The 20348-nt window shown below is 29.1% G+C and overlaps 4 protein-coding genes across 9 annotated transcripts; 2 read left to right on the top strand and 2 right to left on the bottom strand.

Annotated features, from left to right (window-relative positions):
- Positions 1–283: 283 nt before the first annotated feature.
- On the top strand, positions 284–3972 carry LOC100161170 (CWF19-like protein 2). Its single transcript, XM_001944704.5, has 9 exons — positions 284–766; positions 856–1068; positions 1149–1859; positions 2009–2278; positions 2360–2425; positions 2527–2721; positions 2799–2915; positions 2992–3330; positions 3730–3972. Exons 1-9 carry the CDS (start codon positions 707–709, stop codon positions 3862–3864), a joined length of 2106 nt encoding a protein of 701 aa, XP_001944739.1. The 5' UTR covers positions 284–706; the 3' UTR covers positions 3865–3972.
- Positions 3973–4029: 57 nt separating this feature from the next.
- On the bottom strand, positions 4030–7469 carry LOC100163214 (26S proteasome non-ATPase regulatory subunit 8). The gene is made up of 7 exons (XM_001943349.4): positions 7324–7469; positions 7114–7261; positions 5807–5879; positions 5370–5472; positions 5099–5291; positions 4323–4508; positions 4030–4253 (listed from the first exon to the last, which is right to left on the bottom strand). The coding sequence occupies exons 2-7, from the start codon at positions 7222–7224 to the stop codon at positions 4116–4118; spliced, it is 804 nt and encodes a 267-aa protein (XP_001943384.1). The 5' UTR covers positions 7225–7261; positions 7324–7469; the 3' UTR covers positions 4030–4115.
- A 217-nt stretch (positions 7470–7686) lies between these two features.
- On the top strand, positions 7687–9669 carry LOC100165288 (DNA-directed RNA polymerases I, II, and III subunit RPABC2-like). The gene is given in 4 exon segments (NM_001246119.1): positions 7687–7870; positions 8266–8332; positions 8844–8935; positions 9320–9669. Coding segments are annotated over 4 exon segments (399 nt in total). The 5' UTR covers positions 7687–7841; the 3' UTR covers positions 9531–9669.
- Positions 9670–11690: 2021 nt separating this feature from the next.
- Positions 11691–20279, bottom strand: LOC100162709 (myosin-9). 6 transcript variants are annotated; one of them, XM_001947334.5, is made up of 13 exons: positions 19901–20270; positions 16831–19810; positions 16678–16762; positions 16368–16579; positions 16182–16307; positions 15836–16088; positions 15636–15770; positions 15266–15435; positions 15038–15185; positions 14745–14871; positions 14566–14630; positions 14291–14397; positions 11691–12694 (listed from the first exon to the last, which is right to left on the bottom strand). In XM_001947334.5, exons 2-13 carry the CDS (start codon positions 19775–19777, stop codon positions 12582–12584), a joined length of 4488 nt encoding a protein of 1495 aa, XP_001947369.2. In that variant the 5' UTR covers positions 19778–19810; positions 19901–20270; the 3' UTR covers positions 11691–12581. The 6 variants fall into 6 exon arrangements, 4 of the variants coding, with proteins under 4 accessions (XP_001947369.2, XP_003245847.1, XP_008184958.1 ...); XR_001679807.2 differs by lacking the exon at positions 14291–14397 and having other exon boundaries at positions 14768–14871; positions 19901–20272; XM_003245799.4 differs by lacking the exon at positions 14291–14397 and having other exon boundaries at positions 19901–20271.
- Between the last annotated feature and the right edge of the window lie 69 nt (positions 20280–20348).

Genomic DNA, 20348 nt, shown 5'->3' with positions numbered 1-20348 from the left:
TCACAGTTTTTTTTTATTTAAGTATTTAAAGTTCGAATAATTAATGCAGGTAACTCATAGATTTGATATTACAAGTTTATAAAATTACATCATCATAGACTTATTATGAGATAGCCCGTTTAACTAGCAGCGCCAACCCTAGTGGATATATTACAACTACGTAAAATATAACGAGTTGTGACCGGGCAGCTGTGTACAAATCATAGACCTATTAACTAATAGGTCTATGGTACAAATCATATTGTCGACGTCTAACCCACGAACTACTACATGTAGTAGTTCGTGGTCTAACCTGTTCTTTATAATCGTGGTCATGGTGATAACTTATAACCGTTATCATGATCCAAACAAACGATTGTTGATAACCATTTTCATCGTTTTTCATATCCTTATTCTATGACCCGAGTCTTGGATGTGGCTGCTGGCTGGAACTGTGGAACCATTATTGAAATATTCTATGCTAAAATTTAACGCCCGTAAAAAATATCTATTCATTCATTCCGTATTAATATGTCAACAACGTCTAAAATAGTATTTGGACTATCTTGTTTAACGTCGGTGGGTATCATAGGGTTCGTTCACTACCAACAACAAGACGATTTAAATAAATTGCATGAAGGTGTTGTAAAGGACATTGAACGACAAGAAAATAGACGCCGGGAGTTAGAAATTAACACCGATATATTAGTGGCCAGCAATCTTCAGAATGGGGAAAAAATCGCATAAAAAGGAACACAAAAAATCAACTAACAAAAAAAGAAAACATGTGAGTAATAATGATAACAATTAGAAATTATTCATCCCCTAGCATTTGATTGTATTAACAGGAGTATTAACATGTTATATAATATTTAGAGATCTTCGTCATCCAGTAGTTCGACATCAAACGATGATCAATGGGTTGAGAAACACCAAAAAGATTCATCGTCTACTTCCACATCATTTGTTGCACCGAAAGAGGAACCTGATAATTGGATGGATTTTGTGTGTAATACATCTTCAGAAATTGAAAAAAAAATCAGCACAAAGAGCAAAGAGTTAGAAGAAGCTAAAGCTAGAATGATTAAGGTATATTACCATTTTCACTTCTTATATTTGTTATTATATCTTATATTATATGTTATTTATCTTATTAATATTTTTCGCAGCCAGGTCAATCAGAACGAGAACTAAATCCATACTGGAAAAATGGAGGAACTGGTCTTCCACCACCAAAACCATTAAGTGGCAATAAAGGTTTCCTCAAGCCTAAAATGGATGATGATGATCATCATCACTATAGAAGTCACCAACATACTAATTATTCAAAAACTTCTTATGGTTGTCAATCTTGGAAAAAACACGACCGCAGAGATAATATAAATGATACTAAATATACTGCTTCAAAACGAGATAATGAAGAAAGACATAAACGGCATAGAGAATTTGATGAAAGAAAAGAAGAAAGAGATAAACACTATAGAGAATTTAATGAGAGAAAAGATGAAAGAGATAAACGCCATAGAGATTATAATGACGAAAGAAACAAGCAACATAAAGAATATGATAATGAAAGTAAAGGAGAAAGGGATAAACGCTACAGAGAACATGAAGATGAAAGAAAAAGTACCAGAGATAAATATTCTAGAGAATATGACTATAAGAAAGATAGAAAAGGTAAAAATGACAAAGGTTCTGACAACGAAGACAAATACACATCAGATGATGGAAAATATGAAGAAAAGACATTGCCAAAAAAATATTCAGATAATAATGACAAAACTAAAGAACATAAAGAAAGTGTTGAAAACCCTTTAACTGATTCTGAAATGAATGCATTAGCTGCAAGACAAATAAAAGCAGAAATAATGGGAAATAAAGTAAGTAAAGTAATTTCTAAAAATTAACGGATTGAATAAATTATAGATTTGTTTTCAGAATACATAACAAAACAAATTAAGATATGTTATAATATTTCTCATTAAGACAATAAACATTTTAAACAATTAATTATAATTTTTATTTATAGAAACTGGCTGAAGAACTTAAGCAAAAATTGGAATTAGCGCGAGAATATTCAACAAAACAGAATTACACCACCAACAAAACAAATCAAAAAGAAAAAGAATTTGTATTACTTACTAGGACTTCATCCAAAGGTTATAGTTATCCTGTTAAACAAGCACAAGTTGATAAAAATGATGGTAAGAAGAAAAAACGAGAAAAAGTATTGACACACGAAGATGGTAAAAGAGTAAGATACTTTGACGACGATGATAAATATTCATTAAAATCTATGGTAAGTTTTGAATAAAATAGAAAACTGTTTGAAAAAAAATTAAGTCTTATAAAATTGTACTTTTATTATATACTATTTTAGTTTCAAAAAGAAATGACTAGTACAGCAGAGGACAGTAATATGGAGTTTGTAAATCTATCGAGAAAGGTTAATATTTTATTATTTATATAGTAATTAAAATAAACTGATTGAAAAGTTAATAAAATAATTTGACATTTGATGATTTCATATTTAATTATAATTTATAGGTTAATGCTAGGGATGATGAAGATGATGTATTTGTAGATCGTGCATCAGAAAAACGGTCTGCCAAGGCATCTGAAAGGGAAATTAAACGAGCTATTGGTGAGCATAAACGTACAGAAAAAATTTTAAACTCTTGTCGCTACTGCTTTGACAGTGAAGAAATGTTAAAACACTTATTTATCGCTAAAGGAGAAAAGGTATACTAGTTCACTATATGTTTATTTATCTATTATATTGAATACTGATTTTTAATTTGTGTATTAATATTTAATAGTGTTATCTGTGCTTGCCATCTTACAAATCCTTGACAGAAGGGCACTGTTTAATTGTACCAATATACCACTATGCGTGTGCAACTGATATTGACGAAGATGTTTGGACTGAAATGCAGGTAAAACATTATTTACAATTGTAGTTGATGAAGTGCAAAATTATTCTTTAACAATGATGATAATTTATTCTATTAGGTATTTCGAAAAGTATTGACTACCATGTTTAAAGATCAAGATGAAGATGTAATATTTTTTGAAAGTGCAATGCGACTAAATAATATGCCTCATATGACATGGAACTGTGTGCCTGTGCCGATTGAAATTGGTGACACCGCTCCGATATATTTTAAAAAGGCCATCTTAGAGTGTGAGACAGAGTGGGCTATTAATGTAAAAGTCGTGGACTTGAGTAGTAAAGATGTACGTAGAGCTGTTCCCAAAGGCTTACCCTATTTTGCTGTTGATTTTGGAATGCAAGGTGGATATGCTCATGTCATTGAAGATGAAAAAATTTTCCCGAACAACTTTGCTGAGGTAAACTAATTAAATTGAGGAACAGAACAAGTATCAAGAAATATAATATCTGGACAAAAGTCTAATTGTCATAACACTTAAAATTCTAAACTTTTAAAATATGTAATATTGGATATTAATTATTAAAATCAGATATGCAATAGCTGTAAATGCACAATATTAACTAGCAATGATAGAGTAGGTAATCTATTTGCCGAACAAAAGAAAAAACCATTTAAACGCTAAGCTTTTGCACATATTTTCCATGAAGCAAAAAATGCTTTCCTGACCTTTATTTCCATATATTATTTAATATTTTTTGGTACTTTTGTCTACTATCAATTAAAATTATGCTACATTTTGTATGGATTTAGTTTATTTTATATTGTGTGATATTAAAGTTTTACTAAATTCTTATAGGAAATTATTGGTGGAATGATGGATTTAGATCACAATGCATGGCGAAAAAGGCAAAAAGAACCAATTGAAGATCAGTTGCAAAAAACTACAAAATTTCTAGAAATATGGAAAGATTATAATTTTACCAAAGCCTAATGTTTGTATTAAATTCATTAGAATATATTGTAGTCTTAAAAATGAATACAAATTATTTTTTTTTTTTACTTTATAAGTACAAAGAATATAATGTGGCGTTAAAGGTAATTTTTATATTTAATTATTTATATGCATAAATTTGAAAAAAAAAAAATCCAAACTTTATATTAGTTTTAAACAATTAGGTGTTTCTTAACTTTATTTAATTTCAAATAATCGACACAAAATCCATGTGTAGTAAATTAAAATTATTAGACTATAGTTTCCAACTCTTTGGCATACTGAATAGCATAATCAGCAATCTGTAATGCGGGTAAAGGTTCTATTGCTTTCTTCTCTTCTTCAAGGTGGAATACGTAATAACCATCTTGACCCAAAATCCACTTTTTCTGTATAATGAATAAGGATTAATTTTTTTTTTTTTATGATAACCAATTACTTAATACAACTTAAATTACCTTGTTAGCAAAGTCATTTGTTTCATTAGTGCTATTGAAGTTTAACATTTTTGTAGCAGAATTTATAGATACTTTTTTGTATGCTTTTTGTAAGCATTCAGCAATTTCATTACGAAGTGTGTTTGACAGTATGTTCATAAAAAAATTATACGTATCTGATGGTACATTACTCTTTGCTTGAAATATCTAAAAATTAAACAGTTATACTATAATATCTAACACTTTTGTCATAGGTGTGCCTTCATACGCAGATTCAGTCTAGCAAATGATCAGCGCCACTTTAAGGAACTGAAAATGCCCTGTACGCCCAATGACATATTTTAGCCCCAATCCCAATGAAATATTTATATAATTAAAAAAATTCCAGTATTATCTATATAAATTAATAATATTCATTCTACAGTAGATATTTTCAGTACTCCAGAAATATTATTCATACACAACCCTGGATTTCACCACTTAACTACAATCAAAAAAATATACAACAATAATATCAAATAATATATGTGAACCGTATCGTAATCTGTCTTAAGTCTTTATCGGTAAATCAATTCAACAATACATGTAATTAACGAATAAAGATAATTTTATCGAATATATCTTTATAGGTAAATAGTAATTAAAACATTGCATAAAACTTTTTTTTTTTTAAATAAAAGTTGTAATCAAGTTAAGACTCAGTTGAACAGCGCCTTTTGAAAATTGCAAGGGCAGCCAAGGCACCCTAGGCTGCCTATGACTTCTGTTATTAATTTAATGAATTTGATTTAAATCACCTTGTTATAATTGCCTTCCATCAAATATTGTTCTAAAGCGACCGGATGCCTAATATATGTATTGGTTTGTACAATATCATATGGGAGAAGCTCCAATTCTGTATGAAATTCAGCTACTCGATTTTGAGATAGTAAGAACAGTAAGTTGAGACCTAACAAATGATATTGATTCGCAGACTCTGGTAATTTGTCCCTAAATAAAAATAAGAAATATTTTAAATGAGAAGTCTTATTCAATATTACTTATATTAGTCTCAAAAATCTTGCTTACCTGTAGTCCAAATAATAGCACTTGAGTTGAGCCATGTACCGTTCAAAAGATGGAATATCATGCATGGCAATACTGCATTGTACCCCCACTTCTAAGATGTCTCCTGTAAATATACAATATAACTGGTCATACTCTATTATTTATTAAATATAAAAGTGAATTATATATAATGATAAACACAATCTGTTGATTAAACCAAACTTAAGATAATTATAGAAAAAATTAACCAAGCTATAACATACTTGAAGGTTAAAACTCCAAATTTTTTTTAATAGGTCAATTATACATGACAACCAAATTAGTTGTTAGTGAAATGCATAAACAAATGATTCAAATACAAAGCATTTAAGTTTATTCTTTAAAGCCGACAGTTGTTTCACAAAAAAATTGCCCTTCTCACTATCACTCAAAATTTGAAAATTATAATATAAACTTACTAGCTATCAGGTATTCTTTTTGAGATGCCTCCACATTAGAAGTTGGTAAAAAGGTGTGTTTAGTCATTCCAATCTGCAAGTAAGAAATAAGTACCTAATTAATATTACTCTTAAATGTAAATATTTTATTAATAAATTAAATTTTTATGGACTTATAATAAAATATATTTTCAATGTGATATCAATTTTATTGTATTGTATAAATTAGACAATCACTAACAACTAATTATATCTTAAATATATTTTTTTTTAAATAAAATATAAAACTAGTTATTTGTGTTGATCCTTGTTGTAGAATCTGCTTATTACGATGCCGTAGATAACAATATTCCGGATAAAACAATTCCTAACCTTCTACCGGTTTGGTTGGTTTTATATCTCACGTGCAGTATGTTTTTATCATCTAGATATACGAAGTGCGGATTTAATTATATGATTCTCTAGGTCCCATGAAGATCATCATTTTACTGCATATTGGTTTATGTATAAAATTATATACTATATTTTAGTATTTAAAATATAGTAAATAAAAGTAGTTTTTAAAAACGTTAAACAAAAACGATATTTTTTAAATCAATAAACAAAAACGAAAACAAAAAAATACGATAACAGTTAATTCAATGTATTATTCCATTAAATAGGTTTCCTATGAATATAGCTTGTGTGGAAGACTAAATTTTATATGATCCTATTAACTATATACGTTTTATAAAGAATTTGCTTGTTCAATTTGCCTCCAGAAGATTATTGCCAAGACATTTTTAAAAAAATTTTTACTTTTGTAACAAGAAAGTAATGAGTTGCTTTTCTATTTGAAAAGTAAGGTAATTATTTCATTACAATTTTATTTGAGTAACGAGTAAAGTAACTTAATTACTTTTTAAAAGTAACTTACTCAACACTGAAAAAAACAAATGTAAGATGTAACATACAAATTGGTCTATAATTTATTTTATTCCAAATCTGGCAAAAAATAACTGTATGTACCCATAATTTTCTAAGAACTTGATTGTGTAGATTAATAGAAGAATATAATATTACAACATTTAATATAAAATGATCTATTACTTTATATAACTATGTACATTTTACATTTTGACATAAAAAATAATGGATCATTCAAGATTCAACGTTTTGAGTTAATTATAGCCATATACATAATATTATCCAGTGTTCTTTATAAAATTAAATAGTAATACAAATAAAAATATTTATAAAGGACTTGCTAATATCAAAATACCCAGAAAGTTAATAAAATTTTAAAAAAAAACCTAACCCAACCCGTTGAGACCAAAAATTCTCCTCACCTTGATTTGTAACAATATGCTGTTGCATTGTTTAAAATCTGGTTTTTTTTTATTCCATTCCGTCTTCAACGTCTGGTACAAGTTTTTGATCTCATCAAAGGAAGACGTCATATTGTCGTCGTTCGCGGGGACCTGAAGATCGATTGTCCTGTAAAAACAAAGAATCTAAGACATATTATTCGTTCTGTGACAGGATAGACAGGAACTCACCAATTTAACGAGTTCTACGACGATTTTCAACTAACGTAGAGAAAGACGATCTGATACTTTGATAAAAATTAAAAACTGGTGAAAAAAGTAAATAATAATTGTATTGTGTACTGTGTGTGATCAAGGAGTACAGCTTTTTTGATATGTCATTCGGGGCGTGCACTAGGGGCATCGGGCGTCCGTGATTCGTGAAATATGCACAAATAGAAATCAGAAAATAGACTGATAATGTTTTCTACAACCGCAGTATTAAATTATAACCGTGGTATCAGTATAAATAGGTTTATTCTGTGGTTCCGCTTGGTCATATAAATGCCATATGGCACTGATGCTGATTAGCAATCAGCACCACGATTAAAGATATCTTTAATCGTGTTCAGCACCACGAAGATAGTGTTCAGCACGGACATTAGTACAATACTACAATATCTTGTATAGTATTCTTGTCTATGAATATCTTAGTCCGTGGTATTTAGGATCACTTTATTCTGTAGTGTTTCATCTATTCATAAATCATAATGGCTGACGAGGAATTTGATCACGACGAGTGAGTACTTCTCAACTGCTAATTTCTGAAAAAACTTTAATTCCCTTTATTTGCACCCGTGTAACACATTTACACTGTGTTCAGCTTTCAAAACATTGAATTTACGTTTAAAATATTATTATTGTTCAATGATTACCAACATTTAGCACATTAAGCACATTTGACTACACAACAATAGAGATTAGAGACAAAAAAGTCTAAGCGAAACCATTCAATCTATTCTATGCATACTATTACTTATTCTAAATAAAGTACGCCTAAAAAATATATCTAAATCTGATGTACTCTTGTATAATGTGTGATTGTGATATACCTAGTAATAATATTTTACTCTTGTCATTTCTTATTAACTGTTTAACTTGGATCAATTATAAATTGTTATTTATTCATTTTAGTGGTGGTGCTGATGACTTTGATGAAGTTGAAGATGATGCAGATTTAGATGAATTAGATCAGCCTGAAGTAAAAACTAATTTTTGTTTTAAAATCTTAAACTTTGATGATGATTTTAATTTAAAGATGTTTGCATTGACGTATTTAAACAAAGAAAATTGTTCATTACTACCTAACAGTACCAATTGTTGGCCCTACATAGTTGTAAACATCCGTTAACTATGGGAGATAACGTCATAGGTAGGCGCAAATAGCGTTTGAGATTTGGGGGGGCTAATAGGGCCTTACTTTGATAATATTGAATAAGCTTAAAACAAAATGTAGGAAATGTTTGGGGGGGCCATGGACCTATTTTGGGGGGCTTAGCCCCTAAAGCCTCCCTCCTATTTGCGCCTATGGCCATAGGTCTATCTTGTTGGGTAGTTCAGTGGTCAGGCAATCTCCTGGAAACGACTCATGTTTGATTCCCGGTCCGGTAGCTTGGTTTTTGACGTTATATCTCGAAAAGAAGTTACCAGTGTTTCATATAAAATTTTACAATTAACATATATGATGCATTTTAATTTTAAATACTTAACAGGAAAATGAAGATAACATTGATATATTACCTATTCAAGAAGCTCAAAGTCAAGTTCAAAAGTCTAAACGAATCACAACTAAGTATATGACAAAGTATGTTTTCAAAAATTATAAATTATTAAAGCTTCTTAGTTTTGCGCATGTAGACTGATTCGATTGGTCCGTGGACAACCACGTGATCACGCTTACAACAGATAGTTGGTGAGGGATATGCGGCGGCAAACGAGTTTTGGTCGGCCATCAGTTCCGTTCGCTCGTGAGACAGACTAAGCCATTTTATGTTTTTATCACATAGTGAATATAATTATATGATTGTAAAACTTGTAAATTATTGGGGAGTACATTCTCATGAAATAGAAATGGTACCAAAAATTAATGATGATAATCAGTATAGCTTTTGTTATTATATAGAGCTTATTCAATGTTAGAAATTGACTGTTGTTTTAAAATAATATTCTATATACTTATTTATTTTAGGTATGAAAGAGCTCGGGTATTAGGTACAAGAGCCTTGCAGATTGCTATGTGTGCCCCTGTCATGGTAGAACTTGAAGGTGAAACTGATCCATTACAAATTGCAATGAAAGAATTGAAGAAACGTAAAATACCTATTATAATTAGAAGATATTTGCCAGACAATAGCTATGAGGATTGGGGAATTGATGAACTAATAATAGTTGACCAGTAAAATCTATTTTATATACTTTAAAATTGTAAGATCATTTTTATTTTAATATTACCTAATTACAATTAAGCTTTTTTGTTCTTTTTTCATTGATTTATTCAATGTTTGTATCATTTTTTAATAAAAAGTTAAATTTCTATGAGCATTGCATATTTGATTTTTCCATTCAAATAAGAGGTGTTATAAATTTAGTTGTGGCATCAATTACGTAATAATGGTGGATAGGGGGTTAATTTTTTTCATCATTTTGCATCACAAAAATATGTGTATTTTTCAGGGCTTTAAAACGTTTTTATAATGTTAAACATATCAAAAAAGATTGAAATCAATAACATATTGATGAAACATATAATTGCCTGAAAAAAAAATATTCATAAAATCATAATTTATAACTATAAGTAAAATATATATTATGGTTATTTTTGTAATACTATATTTTTCAATCACTCAGTTTTGTGTGGGAAACAAGTTATATGCATCATATAACGCTAAACGCTTCATAACGCTTAAATTTTTAAAGCATTTAAGTTTAATAACGTTAAACAGTCATTCGATCATAACGTCTAATATACATATAATGTTAAACAGTCATTCGATCATAACGTTTAATATCCATATAACGGTAAACGGTATTATTATTTTTGATTAAAGCCCCGGTATTTTTATAATACAGAAAAGAGCTGTAGTACTTTGCTTACAATTTACAAATCTATTGATGAATGATGTCAATAACAATAATAAATAATGTTCTCATTCTGTCCGATATTGTTTTAGAGAAAATAAATATGGGATATAATATACAATATTATGGGTATAGGTATGTTACAAACCATAATATATAAGGGCAAACCAAACTTTTCTTTAAATTAACGAACTCGAACAGATCCGAACCTAGTCCTACACACTTTTATTAGAAACTGAACCAAACTCTTAAAATATATATTTTTTTTAATTGATGTCAAATACAACTCGGCAGCAAAGGCCATTAGATATCAAATATTTTATCGAACCGAACATTAAAAAAAGTCAAAATTGGGTATTATTTTATTTAATATTAATTGTTTAGCCACCATATCACAGAATTATTGACTAAAGATTTTAGATTAGTGATACCTAATAAAAACCTTATAGAACTGACTTTTATTTTTATTTCTCTGGTTCGATTATCGAACCGTAATATTAGGTATTTAGTTTGGTTTGATTATTTTGAATTTCCTGTTCGATTTTTGAACCGAATCAAACACCCAGACGGGCCAGAGTTCGGTTCGGTTTGGTTCAAAAATCAAACAGTTTGTAACATATCTATATACAAGAAAAGCAAAATAGGAATGAATTTCAAAAACTTGAAGTTGTATTCATCTACAACTTCAACAATCATGTATTCTAGTATCACAGAGTGGAGACCTAAATCCATTACTGAAAACAACTCTAGAATCAGGATTACATGCTATATTTATTTGTGACTTTTATTTAACTATTTTAAAAATCCAAATATGTTAACCCCCTATGAATATTTTATACTTTGACTGTATTAACTGCTACGCCTGAAAGATGTTTTTAAAGTTCAAAGAAGATAATTTCCTATCTTAGAAACAGTACAAAAGAAGTAAGTATATGAATATATGATATTATACTCCATTCGGAATGAGATCGTACCTCAGCGGCCAACTTCTGCGCATGGGCGTGGCTTCGTTCCACAGCGTTAGCCCCACGATCTTTCTAGGTGGGGGAAGCGTCTCGCCATATGTCTAACCGCCGCCCGACGAAAACTGGTTGCCGCCGAGGTACGATCTCATCCGAATAGAGTATACTTCCAATTTTTATGAAATGGGTTGGAAATTAATTTTTTTTAATCAATGTCATTGTCATAAGATCACTCATGAAAACATCAGTTAAAACCACTCAATTCATATTCATTGATGAGATTAGCCAAACAGAAAATTAAATTTTAGCATTGTAAAATTAGAAATCTATTATTGTATATAAAGAATTTAATAAAAAGAAAATGCTTAAGCGCCACATAATATATTTTAAGTGAAAACTATGGTAAAATAAGTATATGACAGGGTATAATTATAATTAAATTTTGTATTACAATTATATTTTTATAAAAACTATAAATATGGATCATAGAAGAAAAATCACTATAAATCTAACCAAAAGTAAGTCAGATTTGATAATTTTTATTTAAAAAAAAAATATATAATAAATAAATTGATATCAACTATTAAATTTTAGTTGTAAAATAAGATAAATGACTTAACATTATATACAATAATACAACAAATATAATTTATAAAATTTAAAAAAAAAAACTATTAAATTAAGTTGTATCAATTAGTAGTTAGTAGTTACCTAAAACTATAAGCAATCAAAATAAATTTTAAAAAAAGTACATATAAGAGTTATCATGTAAATTTCTAAATAGAACACATGCACAACTTGATTATTTCCAATTGGTTACTAATTCACTAATAATTGATGTAATCTATTACCTTAGGTATACAACTGCTAAACAATTTAGACAAGATTTAGTTTACTATTATTCTCTTGTGTGTACGAACTGTACATATTATGTGCAATGTGTCAATTAAATAATACTTAAATACATATAATTCTTATCAAATACAAATTGTAGTACTTTATTTACCAATAATATATACATCCAAATTAATATTATAAATTTATTTATGGCAACAATTGACAAACACAGTTAGCTTTAATCATAACTAATTAATCAATGTTAACAAGATTCATAAATTAATTAAACTTATTTAATTAATTTGTTTAGGCGTAGTTTCAATAATAAATATTTTACTGCCAAATTTAATTAAGGGGTTACATCAATAACTTAGCTATTGTTTTTTTCTTATATTTATAATTGTTAAAATACTATTTATACAAATTTTAATGAAAATATTAAAATAAAATCAATACGATTTTAATCATATGTTAAATAGCAAAAAAATGTATTTTAATTAACTCATTCAAAAGTCCAAAGCTAAAAAAAATGATTTTATTGTGTTGAAAATATGCTATATCTAGCAATTTAATTCAGACTTTAATCAAAGACCTAGGCACTGTAGTTAACAATCTAGAAACTGCTTTTTCTTCGCATATAGTACACGTAACAACTTGATTAACTGATGTACTTTCACTGATGCATTCTAAAAAAATATATATACGTAAACAATTAAGTAAAATAACAACGATGAATGTATAGAGTGAGTCACCAAGTTTTCTTGCGTTAGGTGTAAGGAAAATGAGAAAACAAGTTGGCCCACCCTATAAAATATTGTCATTTAGTAACTGTTTAAAATATCACACAATTGTCGACCGAAATACAAAACACATTATGTTGATTTAACCAAAAACAAACTTATAATTTTACACATTATAGTAAGACTAAAGAAGTAATTATATTAATTTAATTATTAAAATATTTTGACACAAGACTGGAGAAATTAAATGAATATTTTATCATAGTTTTAATGATTTTAATTTGTTTAATAAGTGTTTTGTTTAGGCATAGGTCTATATAAAATAAGTTTTCTTCATCGAAATATGTATCTATAAATCTTGAATAATTCTAATATACCTGAGAAGATTTGATATAACAAAATCATGATATTAAAATTTTTTTAAGAAAAAAATATTATTGACATTTATTACAAGCTAGCAAAAAAATGAAAGACTTTTATAAAACAACCAAAATGATAGCTATTTAAATTTATTTTTTCAACTCAATAACATGAACAACATGTTTAAAATGATACCAGTATCCTAAATAGAAACATTTTTCAAGACTGTCAGATCATATAGATTTAAATTGTAATTTGCAACAATACAATTATCTTAAGATAAATTATACATGCATTGATGGTCTAAAGGTAATTTTATGTATAATTGTATTCAAAAGTAATAAAAACTGTTTATTAGTGACCTAATTAAAAATATTAATTACTTGTTATGTTATGCTTGCATTAAAACTTCTACATCCCTATCAAAAATTGTTAGTATGTGTCAATTAATTTATTATAGCCTATACTCCATTCATGTTAAAAAGGAACCTTGACGGCAACCAGTTTATGATGACTTTAGGTCAGACAAAATATCAGTCTGCACTCAGCCCTCACTAAGTCAAACAACTATGATTGCTGTGTAGAAAAGCCACAGCTCTATACAAAAGTCAGCCACCGTGCCGAGTACCTTCTAACGTAAATAGACTATATACCAAATAAAATAAATGATCATTCATATGTCATAAATGGTGTTTAATGCCATAATATATTTAATAAAAATAATAATAATTGAAAAATATACATAAAATAATAAATAATTTTAAGTAAAATATTAAATGCCCGACATTTTGGTATAACTAATCACAACACAATCACTATTTGATTTTTGAAGGAAAGTAGTTCTTAAATTCTTATGTATCTGATCGAGTTGACCAACACAAAGATATTAAATGAAAAAATTCTAACAACTGGAATGGTTTAAAATAAAATTAGATAATAATAATTTATAATTAATCAACAATATTATATGTATTATGCATATTTATTATTTAATAACTTTATTCCTATTTTTAAATTAAGATAGTTTGAAACTATTGTTTTTAAAATTATATGGTTTAAATGTGCATATTTTAATATTATCTATTAGGTTTTGAATTTCACACAGGTCAACAACGTGTTAAAAATATCATATATTGATGTTATGATAAAAAGTAATCAAAACAATTAGCTTTTGTTATATACCTGAGTGTAAGTATCTATCACAACTGTTACACTGTGTCATGCGCTCGACGTTTTTGATAGGGTAGCAACGCATGCAATTAGGGCAGAAATGGCCTTTTTTCCATGACCTGGCCAGAAACAAACCAGAATACCCAATATGTTAAAATGTATTTTATATAAAATGTGTTAATGATTAAAATGTATTATTTTCACGAGAAAACTGATGAAATGTATGTACACATGTAATAAACAATATGAACAAAATAATTCAAAATAGCTTTCAATATATAATATACCTGGAACACGGTGCACACAATGTACGACAATAGACTTTGGAACCAGTTTTTTCAGTTTTCTTGAACTGAAATAAACACATCATAGTTGAATAATTAAACAAATCTCAGTTTGTACACAATTATAAATTAAAACATAAAACATTAGGTTTAACAAAATATAGTTAATTTTTAACTATTACCTCGTAAAACCATTTAGAATCACCTGGTCCTGGATCAGAAACACCACACGAACTGCACATAGCACATTCTTGACAGTGCCAACGACCTTCAGGTACTCTACGAAGTCCTACACAATAAATGTGATATCTAAACAAAAAATAAAATTCACAGTAGTCATTATAGGCGCAATTTCAGTTTATAACATGGAGGGACTTAACATGTTCAAATGAAAAAGACCCATGGGAGGCTTCTCACCCACTTTTCTTATGACTACAAATTAAAATCATCATACTCAAATTATATTTTAACTTACCCTCTATCACAAAGATCGCAGAACAACATTTTATCTTCATCAGCCACTTCCTTACACTGAGCACAAGATTTACACTCATTACACTGCCAATTGTAACGCTTTATGTAGGGAACCATCTCCAATGTCATATCCAAACATGTAGGATGATCTAAAATTTTAACATAATAAATGCATTTTTCATAACATAAATTTAAACGAATATATTTAGATTTAATAAATTGTTCTTACAAATCGTCAAACATTTTGAACAATGAATTAATGGTTCAACCGATCCAATTTTGTTCTTATCTGCAGTGCCAAGACATAATTTGCATTCAGCTCCTTTTTTATCACTCGGACCATACTCCAAACAATTTTTGTCTGATTTGTTGTCATTGTCGATTGAATCATCACTATCACTATTAATTAATATTAAACATGTACACTTCATGGCAAAAATGGTTAGTTTGTAAAATACCCTTTTCTGATTAAATCTTTGCCAATGAAATTAGTCCTACACCATAGTATACTAAACCCTTGCTTATTTACAAATTTATCATGCAATTCAATATTTTTAGTTATGTTAATTTAGACATACAAAGTCCATGATTTAATTTACCTAGAGTCGTCAGAAGAACTATCTTCCGATTCAGATTGGCTGCTTAAAGAAACAGGAAAGTCTTTATCTACAGATTTCAAAGGACCATACATAACAGTGTTCATTGGCAAGTAACGTAAATCTTCACTAGAGTATCTAAAAATTACAAAGTAACTTGAGAAGTTCAAAACAAATTTCAGTTTAGTTACTTTAACTCTTACGTTGCGTAGTAATCACAGAATTGTCCTGGTAGTAAAGCCAATGGATAACTGCCAATTTTAGGTTTAGGTACGGCCATTTTCTTACATTTGTTTTTTGGATAATGCACAATGAATGTTTGCATATCCATTGAACACTTACGAGACTCTAGACGAGACTTGTTTAAATTGGCATTCCAATTGGCAACAGCTTCCATAGCTCTGTCACGTAAATCTAACTTTGACCCATCATTATTTGAACTAATTGTCATCAATGCTTTATGTATGAAAATAAAAATATATTCAAATAAAATCTCTTTTTTATGTTTATGTTTGATTATTTACTACAGAAACTTATTTTATACTATACCTCTTTGTCGATTAGATAATTCTTTGGCATGTTTAAGTCTCATATATTCCCTCAGTTCTTCATATTTTTCTGGAAAATCTGTATACATGATATCTAATACTTCAGAACTATACAGAACTGTTAAACCTATTTAACACACACATTAAAATTAATACATATAAAAGTAATTTTGTTTAATAAACATACCAAGATCACATAATGATTCAGCGACCAATCCACTGTCACACAAGAATGTTCGTTCTTCAGCTTCGACATTACGACGTTTTAATCCCGGGTATTTTCTTTTGAATGATTTAACACCCAAGAAATTTGATATCTGCTCTTGAATCATATACAACTCTCCACCATCCAATGGCCATTGGTACTCAGCAATTTGATCAACAGTTAATGTTTTATTACTATTATAAATAAAGATCCTCATTAATAAAATACTATTGGTATCTATATAGCAATTTTTAAAAGAATAAAATGTATTGCAAAACATTATTATATTTACCTTTCGAGATCAATGACTTCCATTCTCCCTTTCTTCATTCTAATACTATCATTTGTAGTACCACTAATAGACAAATCTTCTTCACCTAAAAATATATTTAACCAACATATTATATTAATTCTTTGTTTTAATTATTTAAAAGTTTTAACATACCTAAAATGAAATTCCTAGCAGTTGTTTGGGAAAGACTATTATTACAATCAGCACTCATACGAGTTTCATCATCAAAATTTTGAGGTGGTGGAAGAGATTTCTTCATCTCAGCTGCACGAGCTTTTTCTTCTTGCATAAGCCTTTTCTTCTCATGCCATTGCAATCTTCTTTCTTCTGCTCTTTGTTTCTTTTTCATTTTTTTTTCTTTTAAAATATCATTGCGGAGTTTTATTTTTTTTTTCCTTGCCTCTAATTTTCTTTCCCGTTCTTCTTCTTTTCGGAGTCGCTCAGCTTCTATCATTGCTACTTGTTTGGTTTCTTCTTCTTGATTCATTTCTTCATGAAAAGTTTCTCCTTCATCATCTACACGTCGACTATTTGATGCTGTATCACTATCTGATCCATCGCGGCCACGACCACCACGACCTCCTCGTCCTCTTCGCCCTCGACTACCTTTCCCTCTGATACTCTTTCCTCGCTTTGGTGTTGATGCTTCAAATGAATCAAACATTCCTGCCCCTCCACTCATATCTTCCATATCAAATAATGGAACATGAAAAACAGGTTCATCTTCAGTACTGCCTTCTTGAACTTTTGACTGTTGTTGTTGTTGATATTCTAACAATAATTGCTTTTGTTGAGCTAAAGCTTTTGATGGTCTACCTCTTTTTTTGGGGGTATTTAAAATCTGTTGCTCTAAAAGAGCAATTTGTTCCGCACTCAGTTTAGGTGCAGGGCGAATAGTAGCAAATTCGGTAAAAGATTTAGAAGGTTGAGAAAGAGCATTTTTTAAAGGGCTATCTCCCATAGCAATATGTTTATTTGTAATTTTTTTTATTAATTCAGATTTAACATCTGGACGAACTGTAGTTTCAGATTTAATTTCAGGATTTCCAACTTTAGGTAACTTTAAAGTTATTTTACCAAGTTTGGGTGATTCTTGAGACTTGCAAATAGGAGTAATGGTAACATTGGAATCATTTAAAAATTTTTCTACTTCATTCATTTTAGCTGAACCCCATTTTGGAGGCTCGTCATGTTTACCAACTGTTGCATTTTCATTAAGACAAATAGAGCTACATGCTTCTTTAGACATTTCTGGTATATTACTAACAATCTTATTTTGTGGTTTTTTAATTTTAGCTGGTTGATCTTTAATAGCAAGTTTTATTTCTGCTTCTATTTTATTAACAATAGAGTCTTCACCAATTGTTGGTAAATTTTCATTTTGTTTAGATTCTACCATAGTTGAATATTCAATAACAGAAGATTGATCACATACTTCAGATGAATTCCCGAGCGATTCAGGGGATTTTTTTGACATAAGAGCTGCTTTTAAAATATCAGACTTAAACATTTGAGAGTCTGTTTCTTCATTTTTCTGTCTTATATCATTAGCTGGTACTTCCTTTGATAATGTATTAGGAAGCTTATTTTCATTTTCAACATATGTATTTTTTTTAGAATTTAGATTTTTACTTTCTAAATAAGTAACATCATTATCTTTCTGAGTATTATGTAATTGCGAATCAAATAATTCATTTTTTATTTCATCATGAATATCAATTTTATTTTTTATTATATTATATTTATCAGTACATTCATAACTGGATTCAACTATGGATTTGTCATCTTCAAGTTTCACAACTATTGGACTGGGGTTTTTATCTTGTATTATAAAGTTAGATTGTTTGTCAACAACTAATCTTTCTAAAATCACTCTATAGTGGTCATTAGCACTTTCTTTTATAGCATTATAATCTATATCTTTTTCATAAGAACCTTTGCTAAGGGCATTTTCTTCAGACGGTTTTTCTTTTTTTATACATTTTTGTTCTTCCGCTGTTAAATTAACCTTTTTTTTGTCAATAGTTTTTTTCTCAGCTAATATAGTTTCTTTTACATCAGTATTTTTTTGTATATTAGTAGCAGTTTGTATAGATTTTATTTTATCAACATCACGCAAATTATCCACTTCAGTACTTTTTTCAACACTTTTTGGTACACCGGTTTTGTTTTCAACTAGTTTAACAACAGATTTGAATGCAGTAGATTTTTCTTCTTCAACTTTTATAATATTTTCAGTTATATTGACTTGTTCTACCTGTTTTAACCTTACATCCTCAGTAATATTTTCTGTTATTTGATCAATATTTTCTTCAACACTTGATAGATTTTCGCTGGATTTTTTCACAGTTATGTTAATATTTTCTTCACAAACAGATTTTAGTGGCTCCAACCTAGATGTTTCATTTATTTTATCATTTATCTTTGAATCAGTAGGTTCAATTTTAACTTCAACAGTTGATGTAACAAAAGTTGGTCGTTTCAATCGAGGGCGCTTTGGTTGACTATCGTTTTCTGAGGATGACCCATCATCATCAATCTTGAAAATATTTTTTTTTAAATGTTCCAATTCTTTTTTTGTTTCTTCACTAAATATATTTTTTATATCTAAAGCATCAGAACTGCTATCAACTTGTTCATCAGAAACTTGAAGAGTTGTCACTACAGGTTTTTTAATAGTCTCTGATGAACTGATATTTGATTTTACTATTTCTAGTCGATCGACTAGTTTTTCAGTAGATAGTGAAACATCAGCCGTAGTTGAAACTTTCGAGCCAGAATTATTGTTAAACTTAGGTAGTTCAGTTGGTTTTAGATTAATTGTATGTATTTCTGATTGTTGTACAGTGGTTTTAGGTACTTCTGTTGCTTGTGCAGTAGATTTAGGTGTTTCTGTTGGTTGTATATTGGATTTAGGTATATCTGTAGGTGGAACATCAGATTTATTGACTTCTGAGGTTGTGGAGATTGAAGGCTTGGCAACGGGTGAAAATACAGGTCGAACAAGTTTGATTCGTTTAGGATTAGGCTTAGGGTTTATATTGTCATCCTCAACTTTACGCTTATCAGAAGCATCAGCAGCAATCTTCTCTTCCTCCATATTGGTTAATACTTAACAGTATATTATAATACTCTAAAATTAATTCAATAAATTAATAATTTTGATACAGAAAATAAAACATAATTCTAATCATATTAACTAAAAAACAGATATATGTACTACCTAACTCCAATAGCACGATCGAAGTTGGACCATCAGTCTATCCAAAAAGTTGTTTCAATTTATTTCAAATTAATTCAATACAAAATAACCTTAAGTAATTTAGACAAACACACACGAGAACATTAAAACGGCTCTGTGGTCAAAAACACCAAACACAGTAATTATCGCTATATTACTTTGCAGCAGTAGTTGGTTGAACGACTGACACTCCAAAGTCCAGTAACTGGTAGAGGTAGACGATAAGTTTAGACTTCTCAATCGTCAGTGTTCGTCAGTCGTCACTCCATCTCCATACTCAATACTCGGCAATCGGCATACTCCCGACTCCATACTTGATATATTTTCAAGACTGGAGAAATTATGTTTACATCTCTCCAGTGGTTCCGTTTATCGTTTCTTAAATATTCAAAAAAATGTGCATGTGGCCAAACTGCTAACGTGGGCTCAT

Source organism: Acyrthosiphon pisum, chromosome A1 (assembly GCF_005508785.2).
Source record: "Acyrthosiphon pisum isolate AL4f chromosome A1, pea_aphid_22Mar2018_4r6ur, whole genome shotgun sequence".
NCBI classification, from domain to species: Eukaryota; Metazoa; Arthropoda; class Insecta; order Hemiptera; family Aphididae; genus Acyrthosiphon; species Acyrthosiphon pisum.
The sequence above is the reverse complement of the archived record's forward strand: the minus strand, read 5'-3'. Positions and strand labels throughout refer to the sequence as shown.